Raw genomic sequence first — 27,517 nt, 5'->3', positions numbered from 1 at the left:
GGCTGATCCAGCTTGGGTGAGAATGAGGACCTGGCAGCTGGGCTGTCCCAAGTGTGTGTGTGTGTGTGTGTGTGTGTGTGTCTGTGTGTCTGTGTGTTTGTGTGAGCTTGTGCTTGCTCTAATTGGGTGGGGGACATGCTGAACGCAGGGCATTAGAAGTGAGAGATAACACTGCCACATGTTGCTGCTCGAATTCTCCCTCTCTCTCTGCACTCCTTCCCCTCTCTCTCCCTTTCTGGAGCGCGCTCTCTCTCCGTCTCTCTCTCTCCCTCTGTCTAGTTCTCTGTCTTTTTTCTGTGTGTGATTTTCTCTGCATCTCCTCCCTATGTGTGTCTCTCTCTCCTCTCTGTCTCTGCCTCCTCCCTCCCCCATTCCCTGTCTCCCCTCCTCCCTTCCCTGACACCTGTTCCACCATCTCTCTGTCCCCCACAGTCTCTTCTGTCCTCCAGGCCCCCTGGGCCATCAGGAGCTCTGCGGGCTGTCCAGCCCTGGCTCCCGCCCGAGCTCCTGCCTGCTGCCCTCTGGGTCTCGGGCATGTGACTGTCCCCAAAGCCGCCAGCTGATCGTGTGCCCTTCTCAGAGCCCTGCACCCCCAGCTCCTGCCAGGTAAGCTGAGCGCCAGGAGGCAGAAGGGGTCTGCAGGTAGGAGGTGGGCAGGTGCGGGGGTGGATGGAGGGGACCGGCACCTGCGTGCAGCAGTGGCGTCTGCTAACATGTCAAGCCCCCGCTGGAAGTCCCGTCATGACATTTCCTGCAGCAGCGCCAACAGTCCCAGCCCAACGCTCCCTCCGCACTGCTCGCCAGGCAGTGCGGACAGAGGCTTGGTGGTGCCTAGAGCTGGGGGGGGGGGGCGAGGGAGGGCCAGAGCCTTCTCCCACCCCACCTCCTCTGCAAGAGCCCCAGGCACCTTCCTGTCTCTCTTCCTACTCCCCTTCCTTCTTTCTTCCCTTTTTTAAGGAAGACTTCAGAGGAGGCAGAGTGCATTTCCTCTCCATCTCTGCTGGCATGGAAGCCCGTTTCTTGGGTTCACCTGCCCTGGGGTCCAAGCAGAGGCTCAGAGGGCATTAAGTGAACTCCCACCTTCCTGCTCAGGAGTGGAGGACAGAGGGCACGGAGGCTGCCTCGATTAGCTGAAACTGGGGGTCCAGGGGGCCTGAGCTCATGGGGATGTGGTGGCTGTGGGCGTGTGTGTTCGAGAAGTTTCTAGGGTGCTGTGTGTCCCTGGAGGGTGGGGAAGCCAGGGAGTGGCTCCACCTGTTGAAAAGTGGGGTTGTGATGCGTGTAGATGTGCTAACATGTACAGGGGTGCCTGTGAGGGATGCGCCGTGTCCGCTGGTGTGGATGGACTGAAGAGTATGGGGCATTCTTGTGTGTGTGTGTGTGTATACATGTGCAGGCAGCTGTGGACTGAACTTGACCCAGGGGTTGCCAGCCAGGATCCCCAAGGTCTGATGTGTCGGCTGCATGCAGTTCTTTCTTATCCAGACTTGGTTAGCATCCTCCTCCAGGGACAGTGCTTCTGCTGTTTCCAATTCAGCCACCCCCCACCCCAGGTGATGACCCAGGACCCCGAGTGAGGGGGGCACTGTGCCCTGATGAACGGCCTGCAGATCCCACTGCTTTTCTGACATGAGACAGGCCAAGGCTGCTGGGCTGGGGGTGGCCAAGGTGCTGAGCGTCCTCCCCAGCCCTAGGTCACTCGGGGTCCATAGGGGACCAGCCTCACATTTGGGTCAGATAAAGCTCTAAGGGACTCCAGCCACTGGCCATCGGTTTGCTGCTGGGTGGATGGGCTGCTAGTGAAGTGGTCCTGGGCCCAGAGGGAAGAGCAGCGTTTCTGTCCCTCCTGGTCTCCCTCAACGCGCTTGGCTCTGAGTGGGCACCGGCACTCGCTGGCTGGCCTCTTACTAGGCATAAGATGCTGATTGCAGTTCTGGGGGAGGCTGCTCCATGGGGAAAAGGGACAGTCTAGGGGAATGGGGACAGTAGAAGAGACACCCAAGGGTTCCAGGTCAGTTACTCCTCCAGGACCCTGGCCTTTGGCTCCTGCTCAGTTTCAAACTGTCTTCTCTGCTGGGCAAGTGGGTCTTTCCTAGCCCCTCCTGGCTGACTCCCTCCAACTACATGACCTGGGAAACCAACAGCCAGACAGACAGGTTTCTGTGGTCTCATGGACCTTCCCAGTGCAGCCAGACCACGCCAAGCAGAGGATCACCATAAACAAGAAGTGAACAGACTTCCCTCAGGGCACTGGGAACAGCCAAGTGCCATCAGTGGACAAAATATAGCTCCAGGGCACCAGGGGTGCACAGATCTTTTCATCCCATTAAACTCCTTTAAGAGAGTGTGCCCACCGGGCACTGCTTTGTGAACATCCAGCTGGAAACTTCCCCTAACTTGTGCTCTCTGGGGTTCCTCACCCAGCAGAGTGGCTGGCCCACAAAATAAGGAGAAGGGGCTGGGATTAGGAGTGCTCAGTGTGCGCTGAGAAGCCTTCCTGGAGGAGGCGACGTTAGAGTGCGGACCTGGAGGAAGCAGTGGAGGGATGCGGTTACAGGGATGATAAAGAGGTTTCGCACGTGGTCGGAGATGTGAGGTCAGGCAGGGTTGGGAGGAGTGGGAGGTCTTGGTCGGCTGGTACCAAGTAGGTCAGTTGGAATGAACAGAACAACCTAGAGTGGAAAGAGGGAAAAGAATGAGAACCACCCACCACGGGGTGCCTGCTTTACGCCAGGCTCTTTGCTGGGCATTGCAGCCTAGGTGGGGAGACCAACATCCATCAATTACCCAAGATTGTATAAAACAGCGTCCTGGACAAGAGCTCTTAGCTTTCTTCCAGCTAGCCACCAGCAAAATTCCTGAGCCTGAAGCCCAGAGACGAGGGCCAGGCTGGAGATAGGCAGTTGTGAGTCACCTGCTCAGACACTGGAGCAGGAGTCAACCACCTCGGGAGGGAGCTGAATGCAGAGACTGGCCCTTGAGGAATTTTTACCCCCAATGACCAGTCACCTGCCTCACTTTAGCCCTGGCCCTGAGAGATGGGCCTACAAAAGAAACAGACAAGAGGTAGCTGGAGGGAGGGGCCAGGACCTAGTGTCCTCCCTGCCTTGTGACGTCTCCTTACCAAGTACCTTACCCGTGGTATTTTATTTCATCCCCATTTTACAGATGATGAAATTGAGTCTTGGAGAGCTCAAAGAACTCAGTGTAAGGTCACATAGCAAATGGCAGAGCCATTTCACCAAAATAAAGTAAGAGATGTCAGCAGGGTTCCTGAGTATGCACTGCATCCTGGGTGCCCCGAGAGGAACTGACATGAGACCATCCTTTGGAAGAGAAGTTGGGACCACTCCGTGGGTGGCGATTATCACAGCAGGAGACAGCTGAGTGAGGCTGTATCCTAGGAGGCTCACAGGAGTGGGCAATCACACCCAGATAAAGGGATCAGGAAAGGCTTCAGGGAGGAGGTGGGGCTTGAAAGGGCCAGGAGGATAAGTAGGTTTAGGTGGCACAAGGGTTGAAGGAAGAGCATAGCAAGGACGTGGCAAAGGTGTCTAGGGAGGAGCAAAAGTTCTGTTTGTTCAGGAACATGAGTAAGAGTGGGGGAATAACATGGGACCAGGCTTCAGAGGATTGGAGGTGACCATCAGGGAGGCTCGATTTGATGTGGAGTTGGGCTTTAGTTAAGACTATTGGCAGTCTTGGATCAAAGAGTGCTGTGATCAGGTCCAGACTTAACGGAGACAAATCAATGAACCTGAGGAGTTGAAATTTCACTTCCTGAGTCCTCACTGGGATCTGGGAGGATCCCAGTCCCCCATTTGAAAACCCTTTGCTGGTTGATACTCAGTGAATGTTCCTGAGGCAAGGGTCCCAGGTGGCTTCAGGACAAAGCTCTTCTCCCTCTTCTTATAACCACACTGGGGATCAAATTGCTGGTCCCAGGGCACCAGCTAAGTGGTTTCTTCCTTGGGTACCACTCTGGAGACAGTAGAAGACTGAAGGCCAGGATGGGCAGTTGCAGTGGATGCTCCCAGCACATCCTTGAATGGGGCCATGGGTGAGAGTGGCTGGAGGACAGGGGACTGGTCTCCCTGGTTTGCTGAGTAACCCCTGTTCCTTGTTCAGACCCCATGCAGGGGTCTGAGTAATCACTATCTGAGACCCCACATGTGTGAGGTTGTAGGTTTTTAAAAAATCATAACAGAAGAATGGGAATGAACCAACCACTTAAAAAGTAGCCCCTACACGAACATCTCTCCTTGCCGAACAGCAGCATCGATCCCTGCCCATCCCTGAACATCTATGTCTGTCAGGTTCTCTTTGGTTATTGGGTGGGATCAGCCGCTGAATATTCGATGCCAATAGAATGCACGGTAAAACTGCAATCTTGTGAACATTGTGGGGTTTAATGAAGCCAATCAAAGGAGACGATGGAGGACTCTTCTAATCCCACACAAAGTCATAGACAAGCAGGAACCTGGCAGAGGTAGGCCAGTTAGCAAAGCAAGAAGAGAACATTGGCCAGAATGAGTTCATGATAGGAAACTTTATTGCGTTGCGACGGTGAACTATGAAATGAAAAAATGTCATATCATGCTAGTATAAACAGTATATACAGGCACCTTCTTGCTGGTGCTCACATGGTAGAGAAGAGAGCTTGGGTTTCTTACTTTGGTATGTATAATCCCATCACAGGGGCTCCACCCTCACGACTTCATCTAAATCTAATTACCTCCCTAAGGTCTCACCTCCAAACACTATCACACTGGGGATTAGGGCTTCAAAATATGAATTTAAGGGGGACGCATTCCGTCCATAGCATAAAGCTCTGTCACAGGAGCTTCAGTTCTGTTGTGTTACTTCTTCTCTGAGCCTCCGTCCCCTGATCCCTAAAATGGGGATAATAATCTTTATTTTGCCCCTACTAAGAGAATGCCGGTTAATTCATGAATATGAACGTGCTTTAATTATAAATGGCTTCATAGGAGGCATGTTTACTCCTTAGTATTATTTTTAAGGCTCAGTGGTGGATTTGAGAGGGTAAATTGCTCAGGGACTAGAACCCCTTTCACTGCTTTTGATTCTATCGTTTCAATTCTTTGAACCGTGAAGCCTTTTCTAAGATAGCCTCTCTCTAAGAGATTCCTCACAGGTCTGTTGGGAGGTCTGGCCTTGACCAGCTTTGCCCCTCATCCCGTCTCACACAAGCCAAAGCTGTCCACTCACCATTAAAAGTCAGTCCCGTTTGGGTCACACAGCTTTAGCTCAGCCCCTGACCCCCTAGCTGAGTCATACACACGGTTCAGATTTGAGGAGCCCTTACTTCATGCCAGCACTGGGCTTAGCACTTGATATACATCACTTCATTTGATCATAATGATGCTAGGAGGTAGGCGTGCAGATGTGCCCATTTTATAGATCAGAAAACTGAGGCTCGGAGAGATGAAGTAACTCATCCACATTACTCAGAGATACAAGTCAGAGACTGGCTTCAAACCCAACTCCGTTGGGACTCCATAGCCTGAGCTCTTGACCATCAGGCTGGGGACTCCTGTTTGCTTGCCCCTGGCTGGTTTAGTCTCTGTTGCTGACAACCCCATGTGGTACCTCAGACAGGCTTTTCTCTCGCTTCTGTGGATTTGGCTGTGGCAGAGCAGGAAACGCAGAGGTGCTGGAATGAGAAGGCCACAGTTCAAGTTCCAGACTTACCGCTTACTAACTTTGTGACTTTGGGGAAGTTTCTTAACCCCTCTTACGATCACCCAGATCATCTGTTAAAAAAAAAAAAAGGCACTTACAGGGTCAGAGGAATCAGTGTGATAATCCACATAAATTGTTTAGCACAGTGCCTGACTCAGTGACAGCTTGTTACAAGTGTCAGGAACCACCAAATCCTGTCTCCTTGAGTCTGGTTGACAGTGGGGAACTCTGTGTCCTAGACCCAGCTTCTTCAGCATCTCCTCATCCCCTGTTAACTTTCAGCTGCCTCTTCACCACCTGGGTCCTAACAAGAAAAGAGACACTGCAAATCTCTTCCGAGGTTCTCCTGCAGTAAAGTTGCCCCTTGAGTTCATTTGGCGGCCTCTCCACTGTGGTCTATTTGCCTCTTGGTTCAGATGATTTCTGGTGGGAGTCGCCTCAATTGTGCCGACTCTGTAGGAGGAGAGCAATGGCACTGATCTATCATCTGTGCTCGACGCATGGGGAAGGATGCGCCCTACTCCTCAAACAGGGAAGGATGCTGCCCTACTCCCCACTCCCATCCTTATCCCCCAACTCCTGAAAGGAACATCAGAAAGGCAAGAGCCAGTGAGATGTGGAACCTGGGGATTTTGCCCCAATCCATGCCAAGGGATCACAGCCCCTGAGTAAGAGCAAGCAGGTTTCCAGGTGCACAGACTGGGCCTTGGCCCCTGGACCTGGCTAGCAGGCAGCAAGGGGATTCAGTTAACAACCCAGGTTTTGGAACCAGACTGCTTGGGCTCAAATCCTAACTCGACCATGACTTGCTGTGTGACCTGGAGATTTACTTAACCTCTCTGGGCCTTGGTGTCCTCTGTTGTAAAGTGAAGATGATCTGCTTCATATGGTCTTTATGGGGATTAAATAAAATATTCCCCCAGGCTCTCCAGGAACACTCAGTGCTGCCTCTGAATGTGGACTCAATTGTCAGACACGGGGGCCCCTTAAAAAAGGAACCTTAAGATGAGGAGCCAACGCCCACTTCAGCTGCCTTGCAACAGCTGGGAGCACTCGATTCCTTCTGGAGTGGACGGTGGACTATCAATTTGGGAAGAAGGGAGGAGTTAATTCTCCAGGCCCACCTCTTCACGGTGTTAGATGAAGCCGCCAAGACTCTGGTGGAATTGGGAGGTGACTTCTTATTTCAGCCTGCAAATAAGTATTGAGTGGGTGAGAAGGCCTTGTGGTTAAGACATAGGCTCTGAAGCCAGAGTCCAGATCCCGGCTCCACCACTTATGAGTATATCATCACCTTGGGCAAGGGATGGATCCACTCTGGGCCTCAGTTTCCTCATCTGCAAAATGGGGGTGATAGACATACCTAAAAGTATGTAGAATAATGCCTGGTAGGTATTAACTGCTCGATGTATGCTAGCTGCTGTTCTTTTTAAAGAACTGTTTCAGCCACTGCCCTGTGTGCTGGGGACTATAACCAGGAACCAGACAGCTTTGGTCCCTTCTCCCGGGGTTGACATCCTCAGGGGTGTTGGACAAAGACACTCAGCCAGCGGCCCCAGCCTTTCCATCCCACCAGTTGTGCTGTGTGCCAGGCCTGAGAGGTGGGCGCTGGCAGGATGTGTGACAGCAGCATCCCAGTCCGGGGCCCACATGGAGTGGGTGGCAGAGCTGCCACCCAGGCCTGGGGGCCTTGACCGCCTATCCAGTAGCATCAGCTTACACAGCCTCTCTGTGCCATCTGAGGGGACAGTGTGTGTGGGGGTGCATCCTTGCAGCTCGGCATAAACTGACCTTAGACCTCAGAGGGAGGCCAAGGCGATGAATATATTCTTCAGCCAACCCCTAGGTGGGGCGCCCTGGGAAAGGCGGTCTCTGGGGGGACTGGATGGCAGGTCCCGGGGCTGTGTGTGGCCATGGCCACCATGAGGAAATGCCCAAAAAATGCAGGTGCCCAGATGCAGTCCAAGCTGGTGGGAGAGTAAGACGAGGAGGAAGTCCCAAAGAGAAAAGGACATGCAGGCAGATGTCAAATATTGAGGACAAGACCCTGGGGTGAGCACTGCATGTGCAGTAAGTATCTCACTTGTGACCCTCACAGTTACCCCGGGAAGTAAGCGACCACTTTACATGTCCATTCTGCAGAGGGTGAGATTGAATTTCAAAGCTGTATCCAGTGAGGAAGTGTTGGATCCCGAGGAGGAAAGACAGGTTCCAGAAGCAAGAATTAGCCTCCGAGTCTGTCATTTCACTTAGAGGTGTCTGAAGAGGGTACAACTCAAGATCCCCAGGGACAGTTCCCTAGGAGCCCCCAAGGCAAGAGCGCAGCTCTAGAGGAGAAAGGTCTGCCAGGAGGATCTAAGCAAGCTTCCCTCTGTGCCATCATCGCATGAGCTTCTCTGTAGTCAGGGAGCGACGGGCTGGAGGCGGGGACATGGATGAGGCTGAAGCCATACGGAGAATCCATTTACTTACTGATTTGTTTTAAAATTGTTTTTATTGAAGTATAGTTGATTTACAATGTTGTGTTAGTTTCTGGTATACAGCATAATGATTCAGTTTTATATATATATATATATATATTCCATATATATATTCTCTATATATATTCAGTTATATATAATACATATATTCTTTTTCATATTCTTTTCATTATAGATTATTAAAAGATTGAATATAGTTCCCTGAGTTTACAGTAGGACTTTGTTGTTTATCTATTTTATATATAGCAGTTTGCATCTGCTAATCTTAAACTCCTAATTTATCCCTCCCCCCTCACTTTTCCCTCTGGTAACCCTAAGTTTGTTTTCTATGTCTTGACTTTTGTTTTGTTTTGCAAGTAAGTTTATTTGTATCATTTTTTAGATTCCACATATAAGTGATATCATATGATATTTGTCTTTACCTGACTTACTTCACTTAGTATGAGCATCTCTAGGTCCATCCATGTTGCTGCAAATGTCATTATTTCATTCTTTCTTTATGGCTGAGTAGTATTCCATTGCCTATATATACCATCTCTTCTTTATCCAGTCATCTGTGGATGGATATTTAGGTTGTTCCCATGCCTTGGCTATTGTAAATAGTGCAGCTATGAACATTGGTATGCATGTATCTTTTCGAATTAGAATTTGGAGAATCATTTAGTGCCTTTTGACAGGGCCACAGGGATGCTGGCAGCTCAGCCAGGGGAGCTCACCTTGCAAATGTGCCCTGGGAAAGTTGGGCAGAAACTGAATATGTGTAAATGGAGTCTAGTTTTCCCAGCAGTTGGGGGGGGCTCATTTTCTGAGTGAGCCTCCGTGGGCAGAGCTGCCAGTGCTGGAACATGACTGGACCCCCAGGGAACAGGCTTCCATCCACCTGCCAGCCAGCACCACTTATGTGTATTTAAAGCACCCTCCCCCTAATGTCATATGACAAAGACGGGTCTTTTTTTGAAAATGGAGATACAGGGGATCGAACCCAGGACCCCGCGCATGCTAAGCACGTGCTCTACCACTGAGCTATTATCCTCCTCCCTCAACAAAGTCTCTTACCAGTAACCCTACAGACAGCCCTCACCTACCTGGAATTTTGGATATGCCTCTTTCTCCCTCCCTCAGCAGGTCCAGATGCATCCTCTTAACTAGAGGCCTCGGAAGCCGTAGGCGGCTTGGGTCTCAGCCACACGCAGGGCTGACTGTCTCGGGCATCCAGACTGGCTGCACTCCAGGTCCCTCGGACAGCACAGGGACACTTAGCACCGAGACGCCTGCGCATTTTCTGTTCTGATTGTCCCCCCGGCTCCCCACCCAGAAGGCACCATCTCTGAGATGGAATCCTACAGGCTTTGGGTTAAAAGAGAAGGATTTCCTCTACTATTTGTTTCTTTTAATGAACCCACAGCGAAGGCTTCTTCCCACCCCTGACACATCCATGCTTGTCATTCACTCACTCACTCACTCACTCATTCATTTATGAGACACATGGAGCACAGACCACACATTAATTCAGTTCATTGTTTAGCGCCGACTGTGGGCCAGACACTGGGGAGAGAGAGTTCTTGCCGTGAGCTGGGGCAGGTGGAGTCCTTGCCTGCCTGTTCCACCTGTGTGGCCCAGGCCCAGCACAGTGTCCCACGCACATACAGTTCTCAAAAGGACACACAACACATGGACAATGAGATGGCTAATGTGAGAGATTGCGCTGGTGGGGGGATCTTCCTATTCAGCACAGGACCCTGAGAAGGCTTCAGGAAGGTGGTGGCATTTGAGCTTGGCCTTGAAGGATGGGTAAAGTCTCCTCTTGAGGAGGGATGTGAGGTGGGGATGGCAGTCTTGGCAGAATCAGCAGACTCAGAAGAGATATGGAACCAGGAAAAGTCAGGCCTGTTTGAAAGCAAAGGAAGGGGTCTTAACCGGTGGAGCACGGGATGAATAAGGTGAGGGGAGAGGGTATCAGAAGTATGGGTTTGTTGACTCACATTGGCTGGATATGAACCCAAGAGGTGGGGGAAGTTTAGAGAAAGGAGAACAGAATTTGAGAGCCCCAGAATTCTAGAAGCTTAGAACAGTCAGATGGGATCCAGAGAACCCATCGACTCTGCCCCCACTTTCGTGGAAGTGTCAGTGTTGGTCTGTGGGTGGGGTGGTCCTTGGAGGACAGGCTCGCAGTGACAGCATGAAAGCATGGACTTCCTACAAGGGTCGGCGACAGGGAAAAGGATGAGAACCCCCAGACCCAGGTGAGTTGAGGCGGGTAAGGCCAGAATTGCTTGGTTGGCTTACCGTCTGCACCTCGCCCAGGCCTGGCCGAGATCACTCAGCCGGAGGCCTCTGACTCTGTGGACACCATCTGTGGGAAGCTGACCAGCAGGAGGGTGAAAGGCTTCCAGAAAGGCTTTCCGGTTGGGAGGGAGGAGGCTCACCATGCTGCCATGGGGCAGAGTTCAGCTCCAAGGGCAGAATCAGGGGAGCTACTGAGGTGGGCCCTTCAGCAGACACCCCAGGACCTTCCCAACTTGCCAGTATGTGTGGGGGTCAACCCAGCCCAGGAAGTGGCCCTCTCAGGGAGGGCTGATGGAGGAGGGCAGAGGAGAGGAGCCCCTAGCCCCATCAGGACCCGCCCGCTTCCCGCCCACTCACATGACAGGCATTTTCTCCTTCTCCTCCCAATTTCCTAGGAGTGGGCACCGTTATGGTCTCTTTTGATAGATGCAGAAGCTAAGACACAAAAAGGTTAAGTAACTTTCTCAAGGTCACACAGTATGTACGTGGTAGAGCCCAGCAAGTAATTGGCCCAGAGCCCCCAGAAAATGGCCATCCAAGGAGCCTATCCCCTGGCAGTACTCTAGGTCCTGGGACCTGGGGGCTGCCCCATAAGCAAGTTTCCACTTCTTCAGTCTCTTGAAAAGTAAACATCTCCTGGCAAGGGAAGCGTGAGGCCCCAGTCCTTGCCCCCAGGACCCCTGATGCAGGCGTCTCCACTCCTGTTGTGACGACTGAAGACAGGCAGGGCCTGGCACTCTCGTCCTTGCTGCCTCGCCTGCACATCCTTTCTGCATCTCATCTAAATGAAGTCACACTGCGCCTGCAGCAGGCCCCTGTCAGCCCAGCCTCTGTTCTCAGCCGAGAACATTGCACTCGGGCTGTTCCAGGACAAACTGGGGCCCAGGCTACAGGCCTCCCCAGAGGCATCTGGAGGGTGCGTGGGGGACAGGAGCACAGCAGCACCTTGAAGGCATCAGAGGCGAGGAAGCCCAGTGTCCCCGGCGCCCACAGCCCCAGTTCACCAGGGTCCTGGTCCCCCGTCCCCCTCCCCCCTCCCCCCTTCCGTCCGTGCCCGGCATGGCCCCAGAAGCAGCTGGGGAAGGGAAAGTCCAGGCTTTGGAGGAACCAGCCTGACCACTCACCAGCTGCGCTATCCTGGCTATCAGGACCCCCTCCCCACCAGCTTCCCTACCTGTGAAGTGAGGGTGCGTGTGAGCGCTAGTGAAGACCGCGAGGCACTGGACCCTGGTGGGTGCCTCCATGTAGAATCCCTCCTCTGACCTGAGTCCTTGCAGGGAGACAGGACACAGCAAAGGAGGGGGTGTGCCCCTTGTTCTTGCAGCGCTTACAGCTGGGTGGGGGAGACAAGCCATCGCACAAAGGCAGTCACAGCACTTCGTGATGTGCCATGTGACAGACACGCGCCCAAAGGCTGGGGAGGCCCCAAGGAGGGCGTGTCTGATGGAGTGGGGTGTCAGGGAAGGCTTCAGGGAGGAGGTGACAGTGGAACTGGGTCTTGAATGGTGACTAGGACTTTGAAAGGCAGAGAAGAAGGCAATGATCATTACAGGAAAAGGCTCAAGGGGGGGAAGAGCCTGACCTGTTCAGGGCATGGTGAGAAGGTCAGTGTGTTTGGAGGGCAGTAAACATGCAGGACGTTGCAGGAGGTGACACTGGACAGAGATGAGGAGCTGCTGGGGAAGAGCTTTGAATGCCATGCTGAGAGTTTAACTTGCCCAGTTGGACCAAAGCAATGGGGAGCCATTAAGCTCAGGAGAAAGGGAGGCTCATGGGCAGATGTGTGTGGGTGTGTGTTGGGGGTTGTCTGTGCACACACGCACGCACATGGATTGACGGAGAGGACCAGAAGGGAAACAGTCTGGAGACTGAAGGACCAGGTAGGGGATGGTAGGGTGGTCCAGGAGACAGCAACGAGGCAGCAGCAGTAGAGATGGAGAACAGAGGAGGATTTCAGGAGAGCATTTGGGCAGAAGTGTCAACGCTTGGGAGGAAGCTTAGTGCAGGAGACAGTGTAGCCTCGTGGTGAAGGAAATGGGCTCTGGTCCTTCTGCTCGGGTTAACTCCCAGCCCCATCACCTACTGGCTGGGTGGCCTTGGGTAAGTTACCTCACCTCTCTGAGCTTTGGTATTTTCTTCTATAACACAGGGACAGTAAGTGTACTTACCTCTGATGAGTGCTGCCCAATTGTACATGCGAAATACTGGGAATGACATGACATCTAATCAATAAATATGTACGGGGCATCTACTATCCCCTGATGCTATTCTGTGGGTAGCAGATGGAGCAGTAAACAAACTAGAACAAAATCCTTGCCCTCGCTGGGGATTATACTCCATCTAGAGAGCTGGGGAGATGCTTCAAACAAGATAAACAAGAATATATAGTCTATCGGATGGTGGTAACTGTTAAGGAAAAAACAAGCAAGAAAAGAAAGCCAGGGAGTATTGAGAGGCTGCGATTTTAAGAGCAATCTAAGTGTCTGAGTGACTCAGGTTTTGGAGATGGAGCGATCATGGGCGGCGTCTCAAGTTCAAGGAACGAGTGGAAATGGGAGGGGCAGCAAAGGTTACTGAGATGTGGGAGTTGGGGGAGAAGAGCCCAGGGAGTTGGGTGTCCCATTCCTATGGATGTTGAAGTCACCCCAGGTGATGGCAGCGCTCAGAGAACAGAGAAGCCGGGAGCCAGGTGGGCTTAAAGGAGGGTGTTATCAGGACCTTGAAGATGGCAAGCGACAAAGCAGAAGGGTGGTACTTGAAAGGCATCAGCTTCCCAACCTGGAGGGGCAAGGAATAGGCAGCCTCTCGTGGAAGCAGGGGGAGCAGGTCCTCGGGCAGGGACACAGAAAGAATCTCAGGGAATCCGCCGAGTGGTGGTTTGCAGAAGGCACAGTGGGAGGTTTGGAGAGGAGGAAGATGGCCAGGGGCAGGCTCAGGGCCACAGAAGAACAGAGCATCCCTATGGGCCGATGGTCTGCTCAAAGATAGATGGCACCTATGCACTGTTGGGGAGGGTGTATTTGGGACCCAGACTGATAGACACGAGGATGAGAACCTAAATGATGGATTGAGCTCCAACATCTTCCTTGGGGCTGCTTTCCATTCTGATTATACATATCCATTCCCTCAACGATATTTATTGACCACCTACTAATAGTGCCAGCACTATTCAAGGCACTTGGGACATATCAGGTCCCCAATCCCTGCCCTTGTGGAGGGGAGACAGATAATAGGTAATAAACATAATAAATACTTTACAGAGAGTGTGTGAGTACTATGTGCTGTGGGAAAAATAAAAGAAAAGGATGAAGGGTTGGAAGTGGAGGTGGGGGAACAGGTTGCAAGTTGAAATACAGTATTAAGAGGGGGAGGGGATAGCTCAGTGGTAGGGCACGTGCTTAACATGCACGAGGTCCTAGGTTCAATCCCCAGTACCTCCATTAAAAACATAAATAAATAAATAAATAAATAAATAAATAAATAAATAAATAAATAAATAAATAAATAAATAAATAAAATTACCTCCCCTCAAAGTAAAAAATCAAAATTAAAAATTTTAAAAAGGAAATGATTCAAAAAATACACAGTATAAGGATAGGCCTCCCCGAGAAGGTGCCAATTGAGTGACTTGAAAGAATGAGGGAGCAATTGACATGGATACCCGGGGAAAAGCATTCCTGAAAGCAGGAAAAGCCAGTGCAAAACCCTACAGCAGGAGAAGAGTGACAGCAGAGTCACCAGTGGGGAAATCAGAAAGGAAATGGGCGTGGAGCCTAGATCGGGGGGTCTTGAGAGGCATGGGGAGCTGGCAGGGGGTTGAGCTGTAGAGTCACATGACCGGATCCATGTCAGCAAAGGCTCGCTCTGGCTGCTCCACTGGGACTAGAGTGGAGGGGGACAAAATGTGGCAGCAGTGGAGGTGGCAAGGAGTCAGGCTTTGAGTCTGCTGGCTTGCAGCCTTACTGACTCTGTCTCCATTAGTTTGTATCTACATCTGCCTTGTTCTCCACTGTCTCCTGCACCTAGGTGACCCCTAAAGGTCAGTGTCCTGGGAAGGCTGCCAGCATTCATTCATTCATCCATTCATTTACTTTCACTTTACAAATATTTATGAGTACCTACTATGTGCCAGGCACTGTACTGGATACTTTATACACATTATTCAATTTAATCTTCCAAGTGCCTAAGAGATGGGAAATGTTGGCCCCTCCACTCACCTGGCTTTATAGACAAGAGAGGAATATTCAGAGATTAAAGTGACTCCCTCAGGGTGAGTGAGGTAGTACGTTATCCACTGGGATTCAACTCCAGGCTTGTCTGGCTCCAAAGAGACCTGCTTGAAGGACAGCGATCATTTGGGTTCTAGACCGTCAGAAACAGTCTTGGTATTAACAGTCACATGGGGAACCTCCTTTAATCTGCATCGACCTCTCTGGACTCAGGTTCAGCACAGCATCTCTTTCAAAGAAACAGTCCAAGGGGGTGAGGGTGGTAGAGTGCATGCTTAGCATGCAAAAGTCCTCAGTTCAATCCCCAGCACCTCCTCTAAAAGTAAACAAATAAATAAACCTAGTTCTCAAAGAACAAAGAAACACAGTCCAACACCCTGCATAACTTGAAGCCTTCTTTGTGCCTTTTAAAGAACAGTAAATTGAACCAAGCTTGTAACTCAGGGCAGCCCTTCTTAAAAACGTCTTTCCTGCCCTCCCCTCAAGCCTGGCCCATTCTCTCCGTGGCTGCTCTAAGGTCTAGCAGCCCTGCCAGTCTGCCCTTTCTGTTTTCTCTCTCCTCACCAGCCCATTTTCCAGATTTTGCATCCCCAAAGTCAAGGACCTGGGCAAAGGCAGGTGGTCTGGCCAATCGGGAAGGAGGTGAAGTGGGTAAACACCTAGAAATTGTTGACCCTGACCCCTCAGAGCTGCTCACACCACACTGTTCCCTGAGGTTGAGCCTGGCTTCTCCCCCCGTCCTAGGGACAATGCTGGTGGCTTCCTAGGTCTCTCCTGGGTGTTTCCTGTGGCCGGAAGCCCCTGGAGGCCCGAGGTGGGACGGCTGGAGGGAGGATACGCAGCAGACTTGCTCTGGTCCCCATCTCTCACAGGGATGCCCCTGGCTTCCTCCAGGAGAAAGTCCCCCACATACCCATGGTACCCGCTGTCCTCCGGGCACCTCGCAGTCATGTGCAAAGCCAAACACATCTCTCTGAGGCCTCAATGTCCTCATCTGCAGAACAAGACACTTCATAAGGTGTGAGAATTAAATGAGATAATACATGTGCCCGACACATTTTCAATCTTCACCGAATTCCAGCTGCTGTTCCTATTGTCTTCCCCTACTCCCCAGCTCCTCTGCCTCTGGCTTGAAAGTTCCTTAAGGATGGAGCTGTGTCTTATCTTTGAATCCCCAGTCACTAATTCAGGGTCTGGGAATACAGTAGATGCTTATCAATGCTGGATGAATTGATGACAAATATGCATGGATGAGGCCCTGAAGAATCGCAAGTTTACTCTTCCCAAGGGGGCTGATGTCGTTAAAGAGTCAGTTCTGAGCGAGTCTGTCTGTGTTATCAGCATCACTCCCCCAAGCCCCACTCCCTGGGTGAGGGGCCACCTCAGGAAGCCTGGCTGGGCACAAGGGCAGAGTGGGATGACCCTTGGCAAAACTCCACCCCAGGGTGAACTGAAGCTGAAGTCCAGGTTCATCACGCATCTGGGTGCCCACGTCAGCATTCTAGACGGGAGTGAACCGGGCTGAGGAGGAGGAGGGCGGGAGTGTGGATGGCAGGAGACGTGGCTCTGTCAGGAAATGAGCTTTGCCAGCTAGTCCTGCCCCCTGGGAGTAGCCAGGCTTTGGTTGGGGCCCAGAGACACTGAACTCCTGAGAGGAGGCAGCTGGGGATACAGCAGCTCCCTCCTGGCTCCTTATCTGCCACCTGCCGTCAGTCAGTCCGCTGCAGATAAGCCAGGGCTGAGAGCAGTCTGGGCCAGAGCCACCGGAAGAAAATAATTAAAAAGACACCGCTTGCAGTAGGGAGGGTATAACTGAGCGGTAGACTGCGTGCTTAGCATGCCCGAGGTCCTGGGTTCAATCCCCAGTACCTCCATTAAAATAAATAGTCTAATTACCTCCCCACCCCTACAAAAATTAAAAATAAAGCTAAAAATTTTTTCTAAAAGACACGCTGGCCCTGCAGAGGGGGCAGGAGCACCTGGAGATCCTGAGGATCCTAGCATCCTAGCTTGGGGAGTTCCCTTCACGGAGAAAAGGCAGAGTAGTCAGCGCTCAGTGAATAGCCTTGCGAATACATGGCAGCAGGCTGCCGGCCCACGGCAGCTTTGCCTGGCGCGCACACCGCCCAGAGGAAACCCCAGAGAGAATCTGACCACAAGTTTATACTCCTTTGTTTGACTTTGCTTCCCACTCCCCACCCCCACCCCCACCCCCACCTCTCTAGAGCACGTGATGGCCTGGGAGGCTGTCAGGAATCTCACTGAGAATGGATACCAGGCCCTGGGAAGTGCTATGAAGTCCTTGGTGTTGGAATGGTGACAGTCGCCCATTCTCTGGTTTATTCAGTCAGCACTGAGGTTGTCACGGGAAGCGAAAACAGACAGAGCCTTCAGGAGCAAGCACTCCAAAGGGGATGGTGGACATGAATAAAGGAATCTCACAGAAACAAGATGTGTCCCTACAAACTAATGGAAGTCCTCTGAGGGGGAGGAACTTGGCTCTGTGAGAGGCGGACGAAGGACACTGGGCATGGGTGGACTGGCTTCCCTGAGAAGGGGACCTGAGTTGACCCTGAAGGACAGTAGGAGGTTACTAGTTTACAAGTGGGTCATGGGGTGAGCCTTCCAGGTAAAGCAGGGCAAGTACCAAGGAGGGAGAGAGCACAGGACACATCTGAGGGATGGAATGGAAGCTGGGAGGCCCACAAAGTGTGTTTGGGAACATGGTGACAGATGAGCTGGAGAGGCCAGCGGGGCCAGACCACACAGGGCCCTAGGCCAAAATCTTAAGGGTTTTGGTCTCTATCCTAGGATGAATGGGAAACCACTGGCGTGGGAGCGAAGGTGGCAAGGGTGAAACAGGCCTGTCCACTTTGTGTGTGGGTCTGATCATTCTGGCCACTGGGTAGAGAATGGGTCACAGGGGATGGCGTGGGAAGGAGTAGATTCAAGAGGCCAGTTAAGAGCTGTGGTCCACGCAGAGACGGCAGCGACTAGGACAAGGATGCTGGTGGCAGAGAAGGAAAGGCATGGATGGATGCCAGGGTTTTTCCAGAGATAGGTCTTGGTCTTTGGCAATAGTGTGCGGGTGGGGGGTGGGGGGGGTGGTATCAGGCATGGCTCGGGCTTTTGGCCTGCACCCCTGGAGGGGTGGTGGTTCCCTTCACTTTGGTATCTTGTGTGGAAGGTGCTTCTCTCCCCTTACACCCCAAGTGTTGGCCGTAGTGGGTTGATGCACTGAAGTCAGAGAAGGAGGGACTTGGTGAGCTATTCCAGTCCTCTGACTTTGCCGGGGAAGCATCCACGGCTCAGAGATTATGGGAACGACAAAGGGATGGGGTCAGAGCCCACATCCCTGGACTCACCTCCGGAGCTAGGAGAGCCCTGTCCTTGGGGAGAATCCTAGGTGGATGTGAGCTTGCTTGGGCTTTGACCCTGGCTGTGCTCCCACCTGCTGAGTGAGTCCAGGAGGGTCACATGTCTTCCACCTCAGTTTCTCTACTATGACACGGAAAGAAATGGGATTACTAGTCCTTCTCTTCTCAGAGGTGGGTGAGAGTCATCGTGGGTCACCTTCATGAAGATGGTGAGAATGATGCTCTGACCACCCGTGGGGGCTGAAGTGGGAGAACCGAGTGGGAGAGGGATGGGGGGACCTCTCCGCACTTCCTGCCTTCCTGTCTCTTGCAGACCCTGAAGGCTGAGTAGCCAGCGAGATGCCCGGTCTGCTGAACCAGATCACAGGGGCAGCCCTGCCCCTCACTGCATCCGATGTCACCTCCTTTGTCAGCGGTTACGCCCTGGGTCTCACCGCCTCCCTCACCTATGGCAACCTAGAAGCCCAGCCCTTCCAGGGTGAGGACGCCTGTTGGGCTTCCCTGGGGCCACCCCCTCCCCCACGTTGAATCCCCATCCTCACAAGTATTAACCGATAGGCATCGGGCAAGTCATGTCACCCCTCTGAGTCTCAGTTTCCTTACATGCAAAATAGGAATCCCATTTCCGCCCTGCAGGTCTTAAAGCTGATAGCAAGTTGGGTCAGGATTTGAACCCAGGCTTGGGCTCAGCCCCAGCCAACAGTCCCAACCCTACATATGTTCCAGAAGACACGCCCAGTTCACAGTAAGAGAGGTGTCCAGACTCAGTGGAAGCCAGGAGCTCCCGGTCCTAGGCGTGGCTGTTGTCCCCGTGACCTTGGGGCAGCCACTATCCCTCTCGACATCAGGATGCTCCTGTGCCTGGGCTTGCCAGAGGAGCAGATGAGGTAATGCATGAGGAAGGGCGATGTGGAATGAAAACCAGTCTGCAAATATGCACCATCCGAGCAGGCAGTCAGGAGCGCGGACGGACATTCACCTGCAGCAGTCGTTCGTAAACCACACGCTTCTCTTTGCACTTAAGGAAAGGGGTTATGGGAAGGCTGGCCAGGAGGGTTCTGTTTAAAAGCTTGTTATGGTTGGGATCCCGTCTCATGCACAGTGATGGGGGCCTCCTGATCCCCAGACTTCATGGCCCAGGGCACCACCCTGCAGCCTGATCTGAGCTTCTAAAACCATTTCAGTTCCCAAGAGGAACTTGCAGGGGAAAGTTTCCTCCCCGCAGAAATCTGGGCAAAGCAAATGACTCTGTTTCACTATTTAAGGAAACCTAGAGAAGGTGGCTTAAAGTGGGATCCATGGAGACTAAATTACTGAACAGCTTTAGGACAATCTTTTGGCTTTCCATGTACAGAAAGAACCAGTCCTCCCATTTTATAGATGAGGAAACTGAGGCTCAGAGGGATGGGAAGCTGGAGTTTGGGGCGAGCTCACCATATTAAAGTTTGAGAAGCACTGAGATATCAAAATGTAGGACACACACCATGGGGGACATCATGGTGGCCATTATTCTCATTTTCATGATGACCCTGAGTTTGTCTCTATTATCCCCATCCTACAGATGAGGCTGTGAGGCTTAGAAATGCTAAATATCTAATCCAAGGTCACTGGGCTGGGGAAGGGGTCAGGGCCAGGATTAGAACCCTATCCTAGTCTTATTCCTCCAAAGCCCCAGGTCACGGGCACCAAGGGTGGCAAACCACCACACAGAGATGTCTTAATACATCCACACCACAGGTCACATGAAAATCCAGATTTCCACTCTCTCTTGAAAAATTGGAAGCCCTGGCCATGCCGGCCTCTCAGGCCTACATAGTAAGCGTTGGCTGGGACAGGGGAGCAGCTGTCCCTTTCCAGCTGTCCCACAGCTCCACAGAGCCTGCCTTCTGTCCTTATCCTGCCCAGCCCCGGGGCCATGAGCAGGCCGTCTGTCCATCTGAAATACCAAAGGCTTGGGTTCCTTCCCAGGGGTGGGGCCTGCAGAGGGGGCTGCGGCACCCTGCAATGCTGGGCCCTGCTCTGACAGGCCTCTTTGTATACCCACTGGATGAGTACACCACGGTGATCGGCTTTGAGGCGGTCATAGCTGACCGTGTCGTGACGGTACAGATCAAGGACAAAGCCAAGATGGAGAGCGGCCACTTTGATGCCACCCGAATCCGAGCGGCAACTGTCACAGGTAAGGCCAGTGCGGCTTGGCAGGGCCTGGGCATGGCTGGAGTCTCAGGCGGACTAAAAGGGCAGCCGTGGGACAAGGTAAGAGACAGGAATCCTGTGTGACTGCAGGCCAGTAACTAACCTCTCTGAACCTCACCTTACTGTCTGTACAATAGAGATGGTTGTTTCTCTTCTCACTTGGAAAGAGTGGCAAAGATCAAAGGAGGCAAGAGAAGGGTTCTTAAGATATCTCTAAAGAACAGAATAGCATGTCATTTGAGCTCAGAGGCTGTGGAATGAGTCACACCAGGGTTTGACTCCCAATCCTGTTGCTTGCAACCCGTGTGAGATAAGAAATCAAACCTCATCTGTGAAATGTTACTATTAATCATACACATCCGCATCTCAGCAAAGAGCATTCAGGCCAAACACTCATCATAGTCCCAGGTACGGAGTAAGTACTCGAAGCATGGCCACTGATATCTGCTGTTGCGGATACAGAGGCTCAGAGAGGGTGAGTGATTGGCCCAAGGTCACACAGCATGTTAGTGGCAGAGCCAGGCTTGAATCCAGACCGAATATCATGTAAGAGAGTCTTACCATTGGATCTGTGATAGAGGTGAAGTTTCTTCACCTGAACATCGAGAAGTTCAAGAATCTCTTAGTGAATGCTTATGATGTGTAAGATGCGAAGTTGCCCCCAAGATTTTAGGACTTCTCTTAGCCTGAAAGAATAGCTAGGACATGCCTAGGAGCGACCATGAGAGGAGGCTGAAAGTACCAAAAGTGGTCCAGATAACAACAGTGGAGGGAAAGAGGGGTCCATATGGGACCAGGGAAGCTTTTGTGGAGGGTTGAATGGGTGGGTAAGAAGGACTAAGAAGGAACGAGGGATGGGTCTTTCAGATAAGAAGAGAGAGCATGGATCTTGGATACAGGGATGCTTGAAGTAGAGTCTGCAGATGGAGATGTGACCCTCTGTGGGGGGCCTGTGGGTCCCAGTCTCCCCCTCCCTGTAGGGCACAGTGGAAACTACACAGGCCTGGCATCAGCCCCACAGAGGTTCAGATCCTGGCTCAACAAATCAGTTATTTGCTGCCTAACCTTGAGCAAGTTGCATCTCCACGCTGAGCCTGTTTTCCCATCGGCAAAACAGGCTCTCAAACCTCACACGCAGCATGCTTAGAGGGGATGAGCCATCATGCAGTCACAGCCCCTGACTCCAGGCCTGGCACTTAGGAAACATTCTGCAAGAGGGAGTTTCAATCATCCCTCATTCCTGCACACCAGGAAAGGTGGCTTTGGATGAGGATTTGGAGCGGATCCTGTTTGTGGTCAACCTGGGGACCATCGCTCCTATGGAGAACGTCACCATCTTTGTCAGCACCTCCTCGGAGCTCCCGACACTGCCCAGTGGGGCCGTGCGGGTTCTGCTGCCTGCTGTCTGCGCCCCAATGGTGCCCCAGTTCCGCACTGAGAGCACCGGCCTCTCCAGCCAGCAGGCCCAAGGGTAAGGATCCCCTGCCCGGACAAGAGCCCTGGGTGAGCAGCACAGGGAAGTCAGGGGTGTGCGGGGCGGGGAAGATAAGGAATAAAGGCAAGACTGAGCTCTTTAGTGGCCGTCTCAAACTGTGCCCTGCTCATTTTTAGAGCACTTAATGATCTCTCTGAAATGCCCTGTGTTGGTATCAGTCAGAAGTGCTGGGATTTGGACAGCTGAGGATCAGAATTTCCAGGCTTGAGTCTTTAATGCACTCAAGAGGTGTTTTTGGAGTGCCTACTATGTGCTAGACACTGCAGTGGGTGTTAGGGACACAGAGGACCCAAGACCCACGTGGTTCCTGCCTTTTCTGAACTTGGTGGGAAATATCATTAGCCAACTGAATTTGCATGCATGATTAATTATGTGAAAAGTGCAATGAAGGAGAAGTTCATTGGCTAAGAGTATAAAAGAGGGACCCAAACAGGGGGATCCAGAGGCCAGGCCAGGCTTTTCTGAGGAGTGACATTTCAGCTGAGGGCTGAGCCATGGCAGGATACAGTGGGGTGGGTGCAATTTTTAGCTAGAATAGACAGGGCTTAGGCAACATTTGAGGCCTGATCTGAATGAAGGGAGCAAGCCATGGAAATATTCTGGAGAAAGAACATTCTGGGCAGGGGGCAGAAAGGGCAGTAAGTGCAAAGGCCCTGAGGCAGCAATGGGCTTGGTGTGACTATAGCTGAGTGGGAGAAGGAAGGAGAGAGGTCAGCAGGGTGTTGGAGAGTCAGACTATGTAGGACCTCAAAGCCTAGGGTGAGGACACTTGTTGGCGCAACAGAGAAGCTGGTGGTACTAGCCAATCTCACACCGGGGAACACCAGCTAATGTGTCATCTTTGTAAATGCCACCATAGGCGTCAAGCCTGGTGCATTTGAGAGGCAGAACCTAGCAGATCTTGGGACATTCAAGACCTCAGGGGATCAAGGAACAAGAGGCTTGGGAGGCCCTCGTGCCCCTGAGGTGGCCCTAATAAGCTTACCTGCCCGTTCCAGCAGGTGGAATTAACAGAGATGCTCTTGGGAGATGCCTGCATCAAATTCCAGTGAATCTCAAAGTTGCTCAGATAGAGTGGCATGAGTAAGAATAAGAAAGGTAGATAATAACAAGTGTTAGTGAGGATGAGGGGAGACAGAAACTCTTATTCACTGCTAGTGGAAGTAGAAACTGGCCCAGTCACCCTGGAAAGCAATCTGTCAATACACGGCATGTGCCCTTTGACCCAGGGATCCCAGAGAAATCCTTCCATACGTCCAAAAAGGGAGCACAGATGAGGATCTTCGTGGTGGTGGTATCTGTGGACCCAGGGAGGTAGAGGCAGGAACAAATAAGAACCCTATAACAGATGCCCCCAAGCCATACCGCGTCAGCAGCAGAGATTTTGGTTCACAGACAGCCACGTGGACAGAGCCTAAAAACACAACACTGAGTGAAAGAAAGAAAAGCAACTGAGTGAGATTCATAATACAATGCAATCTTTTCAGTTCACAACACATTCACAAAAAAAAAAGAAAAAGAAAAGAAACACGTTCACAATCAAACATCACCACGTGTTTTACAACGATACGTGCGTATTCAGGACGTGTATCAAAGACCTCAGATGGGCGTGCCCGTGGAGGGGAGGAGACTAGAGCAGGATCAGAGACAGGGTGAGGGATGACACAGCAGGAGGACCAGAAATGCGAGCTTTCAGCAAAGGACAGACACTTTGCTAAGCACTCACTCAAGAAAGCCGTGTCATTATCATCCCCACTTAATGGATAAGAAAACCAAGACGCAGAGAAGTGGCTTATGCAAGGGTCCCCCAGCTTGCAGAGACAGAGCAGGAGTTCCAGAAGGGATGTGTTGTAGCACCAGCTTCCACCACCAAGCCAGACAGACCTGGGTGAGGACACCCACTCTGCTAAGTCCTGATGGTGGGAACTTGGGCCAGCAGCGTCTTCTTGCTGAGCCTCGGTTTCACCACGTGGGAGATGAGGGAGCTGGGGGCTCTGATGCCTTCTGCTGGGGGCATGGCGAGAACAATGGGAGCAAATGCCATGGAGCCCTGTGCCTGGTACCTGGCCCATCCATCCTAGGCAGCAATACCTTAGGTCTGAATCCAGGCGCTCCCTGCAGTCAGGCTGAGTGGGAGGTAAGGGTCTGGCGTGGGAGGAAGCTCCTAAGCTCCTCTGGGCTGGGCTGCCTGGGGCTTGCTGTTTTCTCCATGTCTTCTCATTCTGGCCCTCTGCTTGGCCCTGGCTGCCTCTTCCTTCTCCCCCTCCTTGCCGCCCCCTTCCCAGAAAAGATAGGCATTGCTTTGGCACTCGGACCCTGGACTCCTGGAACAAGCTGTGTCTGGCGACTCTTCTGGACACCGAGGTGTCCAACCCCATGGAATACGAGTTCAGCTTCCAGCTGGAGATCCGTGGGCCGTGCCTGCTTGCAGGTGAGAGGGGGCCGCTCAGACCAGGATGGGGCTGGAAAGAAGATGCAAGGCCCCAGGGTTGGGAGAAGAAGGGGAGGACAGGGAAGCCAGCAGGCCCAGAGGGAAGATGATCTTAAGCTCATAAAGCTTATGGACCCCTATTTCCCACTCCCCATCATGCAGCCCAAGATGAGCCCCTCCCACGGACAGGTTTCAAGGCTGTCCCCACCTCTACCTCAATGGCTTCCTTGGTGAAATGTCTGTGGGGGCGTGGCAGTCTTCCGTTCTCTCCAAGAAGCCATAAAATTGCTTCCTGGTCCTCCCCTTGCATAGTAGAATCACCTGGGAGCTTCCAAGTCCTGCCACCTAGATCCCACCCCAGAGCTTCTGATGACATTGGTCTGGGGTACTTCCCAGGCATTGGAACATTAGAAGCTCCCGAGTGATTCTAATGTGCAGCCAGAGTCAAGAACCATGGTTCTGATGGCTCCCCTCTGCCACCCAGCCAAGGTTTTAAAAGGACACTAGGGTGTGGTTTCTTGTCAGCGAGTTACACAACCTTCCAACACAACAGACACTTACAAGTGCCCACTGATAGAGCGTGGAGCTCTTTCTATCCTTCTGTGCCCTATGAGGAAGCAACTCCTTTGACACCCCCCCACACTGGATCCTGAGATCAGCAGGAAAGACCATTAGACCCCCTCTATCTAAGCCTCCAATTTGCAGATGGGGAAATTGAGGAGGCCTATCCATGGTTACACAGCAGGTCAGGAGCCCCTCATGGGGCTGGAGTGCTAGCCATCTCTGGCCTGGGTCCCAGGGTCCCCCACGAGCCCCTGTTTCTCCAGGGACTCTTGAGCCTATCCCACCTTTCTGTGCCACTCAGGGGTGGAGAGTCCCACCCACGAGATCCGAGCCGATGCCGCCCCGTCCGCTCGCTCAGCCAAGAGCATCATTATCACCTTGGCCAACAGGCACACCTTCGACCGGCCCGTGGAGATCCTCATCCACCCCAGCGGTACTGTGTGATGGGCGGGGCCCCCGGGTTGCCTGTGGGAGGGAGAAGGTGCTGAGCCTGTGGGGCACAGACAAGGGGCCCCTCGCCCACAGCCAATGAGAGGGTGGAGGTACATGGCAGAGGGAAGGAGGCCCACTGCTTGCCTCTTGGGAAACTTATCTCTAAATGACAAAACTGAGTGTCTCCTGCCCCAATTCTAGCTCCTGAGGCTTCAGGGTCTCATCTACCCAGTGGTGCACTTGGCCCCTAGGCCAGCTGAACAGAAGATCTTTGAAACCCTAAGCTCAATGAGACCCTGGCAGCTCTGAAACTTCAAGGAGCAACTCTTTTGTCTTTTTAAGAATTCATAGAGGGAGGGTATATCTCAGTGGTAGTGTGTGTGCTTAGCATGCGTGAGGTCCTGAGTTCAATCCCCAGTATCTCTGTAATAAATAAGTAGATAAACCTAATTACCTCCCCCTACCCCCCAAAAAAAACAACAACTAAAATTTTTGAACATCTAAAATAAAAATAAAAGAATTCATAGAATAGCAACATGTAAAAAGATCAGAAAGCCCAGAACCAATCCCATTTTACAGCTAGGTAAATTGAGGCCCAGGGAGGAGCAGTGAATCACAGCCACTAAGCTCGCCTGCCTTCCAGCTAATAGACTTCTCATGGCCTCACACTCCTTCAAGCAGCCAGGGATTCCATCCTCCTCTTCCACCTGGGAGTCCTCCCCACTGTGAAAACTGCCCCTCAACCTAGGACAAGTGCCAAAAGTTGATCTCGTCTCTGCAGAGCCCCACATGCCACATGTTTTGATGGAGAAAGGGGACATGACCCTGGGCGAGTTTGACCAGCACTTGAAGGGAAGAACGGATTTCATTAAAGGCATGAAGAAGTACGGCAGCGCAGGGCGAAAGGTGAGGGTGACAAGCAGATCAGTGGTGGTGGAACTGGGGTGGCCTTGGGGGCCTGGTCTTCCCTGGACCAACGAGGAGACTGAGCCTGAGGTGGGGGAGGGGTGACCTCCCGAGGTCGCACAGCAAGCTGGTGGTAGATTCTTGTTGAGGTTTCCTCAAGGGGCTGGGGCGCCGCGGGGCAGAGGGAAAGTGGACTTCCAGATGCATGAGTCACCCTGGCACTTTTCTCCCACCTCCTGCCAGGTTACCTTCTCCTCGTGCCCCCAAGGTGCCTAAAGCAGGCAAAATTCTAGGCTGGTGGCAGAAACACCCTGGGTCTTCTCCAGGCTCATCCACCCCTAAGAGGTCCCCAGGACCCTAGAGCCAAGGGCCTAGCCCTCCCCTCTCAGCTCCATCTCTACTCCTGAGCTTCCCTCTCCCCACCTGCTGAATGGGTCTCTTGCTCTTCCTTCCTCTGGGATCTTTGCTTGCTATTATGTAAAGAATAAAGGCAGAGCCAGGAAAGCTCCTTTCCCTCTGCCTGCTCCCCCCCCCCCCCCGTGAAGTCAAAGGCTAAGGAGACCATGAGCAGGGGGCTGGGGGTGGGAAAGCGGGTAGGAGGACACTGAGCCCCAGCCACAAGCTGGCCCCGCAGTCTCTCTCCTGCTCATGGCCCTGTACACCGAGCTGAGGGCCAAGGTATGCTTAAGCATCATGACACATTTCTTTTTATTGTCTCCCCTTTTAGATGGGAAAACTGAAGTTTAGCACCCAAAATAACTGGTGATCTGGGGAAAGGGGACGACTGTTCTCTGGGAGCTGGCTTTGATGACAAGGCTAAGCTCATGTGGGACAGTTGTGCCGGATTTAAGAGGCTCTCCTGTTCCTGTTGGCCTGACTGGTGGAGGACGGTGGCACAGGGGGAGCAGACAGGAATGTGTAGACGGCTTACAGCTAACATCATCCCCATTGGTAGAGATCCCACTGGAAGCACCTGCTTGGTGGAGGGTCGGGGAGATGGAGAAGAGGAGGTGTAGGTGGCTCAATTTCCATCATATCATCCCCTCATTAGAGACCCCACTGGAAACACCTTCCCTCCCAGAGGTGCCCCCTCACCCACCCAGACGAGTCAGCTGGGAGAAGAGGCTGGAGCCAGGTTCTCATAGTGGGGGGTGGCAATGCCAGGGGTGCCACTGAGCTCTGAGAACTACAGCATGTGGGCGAGGGGGGTCGGCAATGAGCCTCCCAGGCCTGCCTGCCAAGCCTTAAATCAATTAGCTCTGGGACCGCTGAAGCAAATGAGAATTAATTTGCCACCTTGGGTTGGTTATGCAAATACCCGGTATTCTCGTGAGCCCCAGGGATGACAGCCATCAACCCGCTGCTGCTAAGAAGTGATGAGTTTATTGTAATTAGATAATGGCAGCTTGAGGAGACAT

The 27,517-nt window shown here is 52.4% G+C and overlaps 1 protein-coding gene across 1 annotated transcript in view; it reads left to right on the top strand.

Moving 5' to 3' along the window:
• Positions 1–207: 207 nt before the first annotated feature.
• VWA5B1 (von Willebrand factor A domain containing 5B1) overlaps positions 208–27,517 on the top strand; it is a 54,470-nt gene continuing 27,160 nt past the window's right edge. Inside the window, exons 1-7 of the mRNA XM_031464244.2 lie at positions 208–606; positions 18,389–18,553; positions 20,102–20,254; positions 21,523–21,742; positions 24,052–24,197; positions 25,063–25,194; positions 25,975–26,099. Coding sequence (XP_031320104.2) covers positions 18,415–18,553; positions 20,102–20,254; positions 21,523–21,742; positions 24,052–24,197; positions 25,063–25,194; positions 25,975–26,099 — 915 coding nt within the window. The 5' untranslated portion in view covers positions 208–606; positions 18,389–18,414. The remainder of the gene's footprint in view (positions 607–18,388; positions 18,554–20,101; positions 20,255–21,522; positions 21,743–24,051; positions 24,198–25,062; positions 25,195–25,974; positions 26,100–27,517) is intronic.

This window comes from Camelus dromedarius, chromosome 14 (assembly GCF_036321535.1).
Source record: "Camelus dromedarius isolate mCamDro1 chromosome 14, mCamDro1.pat, whole genome shotgun sequence".
NCBI lineage: Eukaryota > Metazoa > Chordata > Mammalia > Artiodactyla > Camelidae > Camelus > Camelus dromedarius.
Note: the sequence above shows the minus strand (reverse complement) of the source record. Positions and strands in the feature narration are given on the sequence as shown.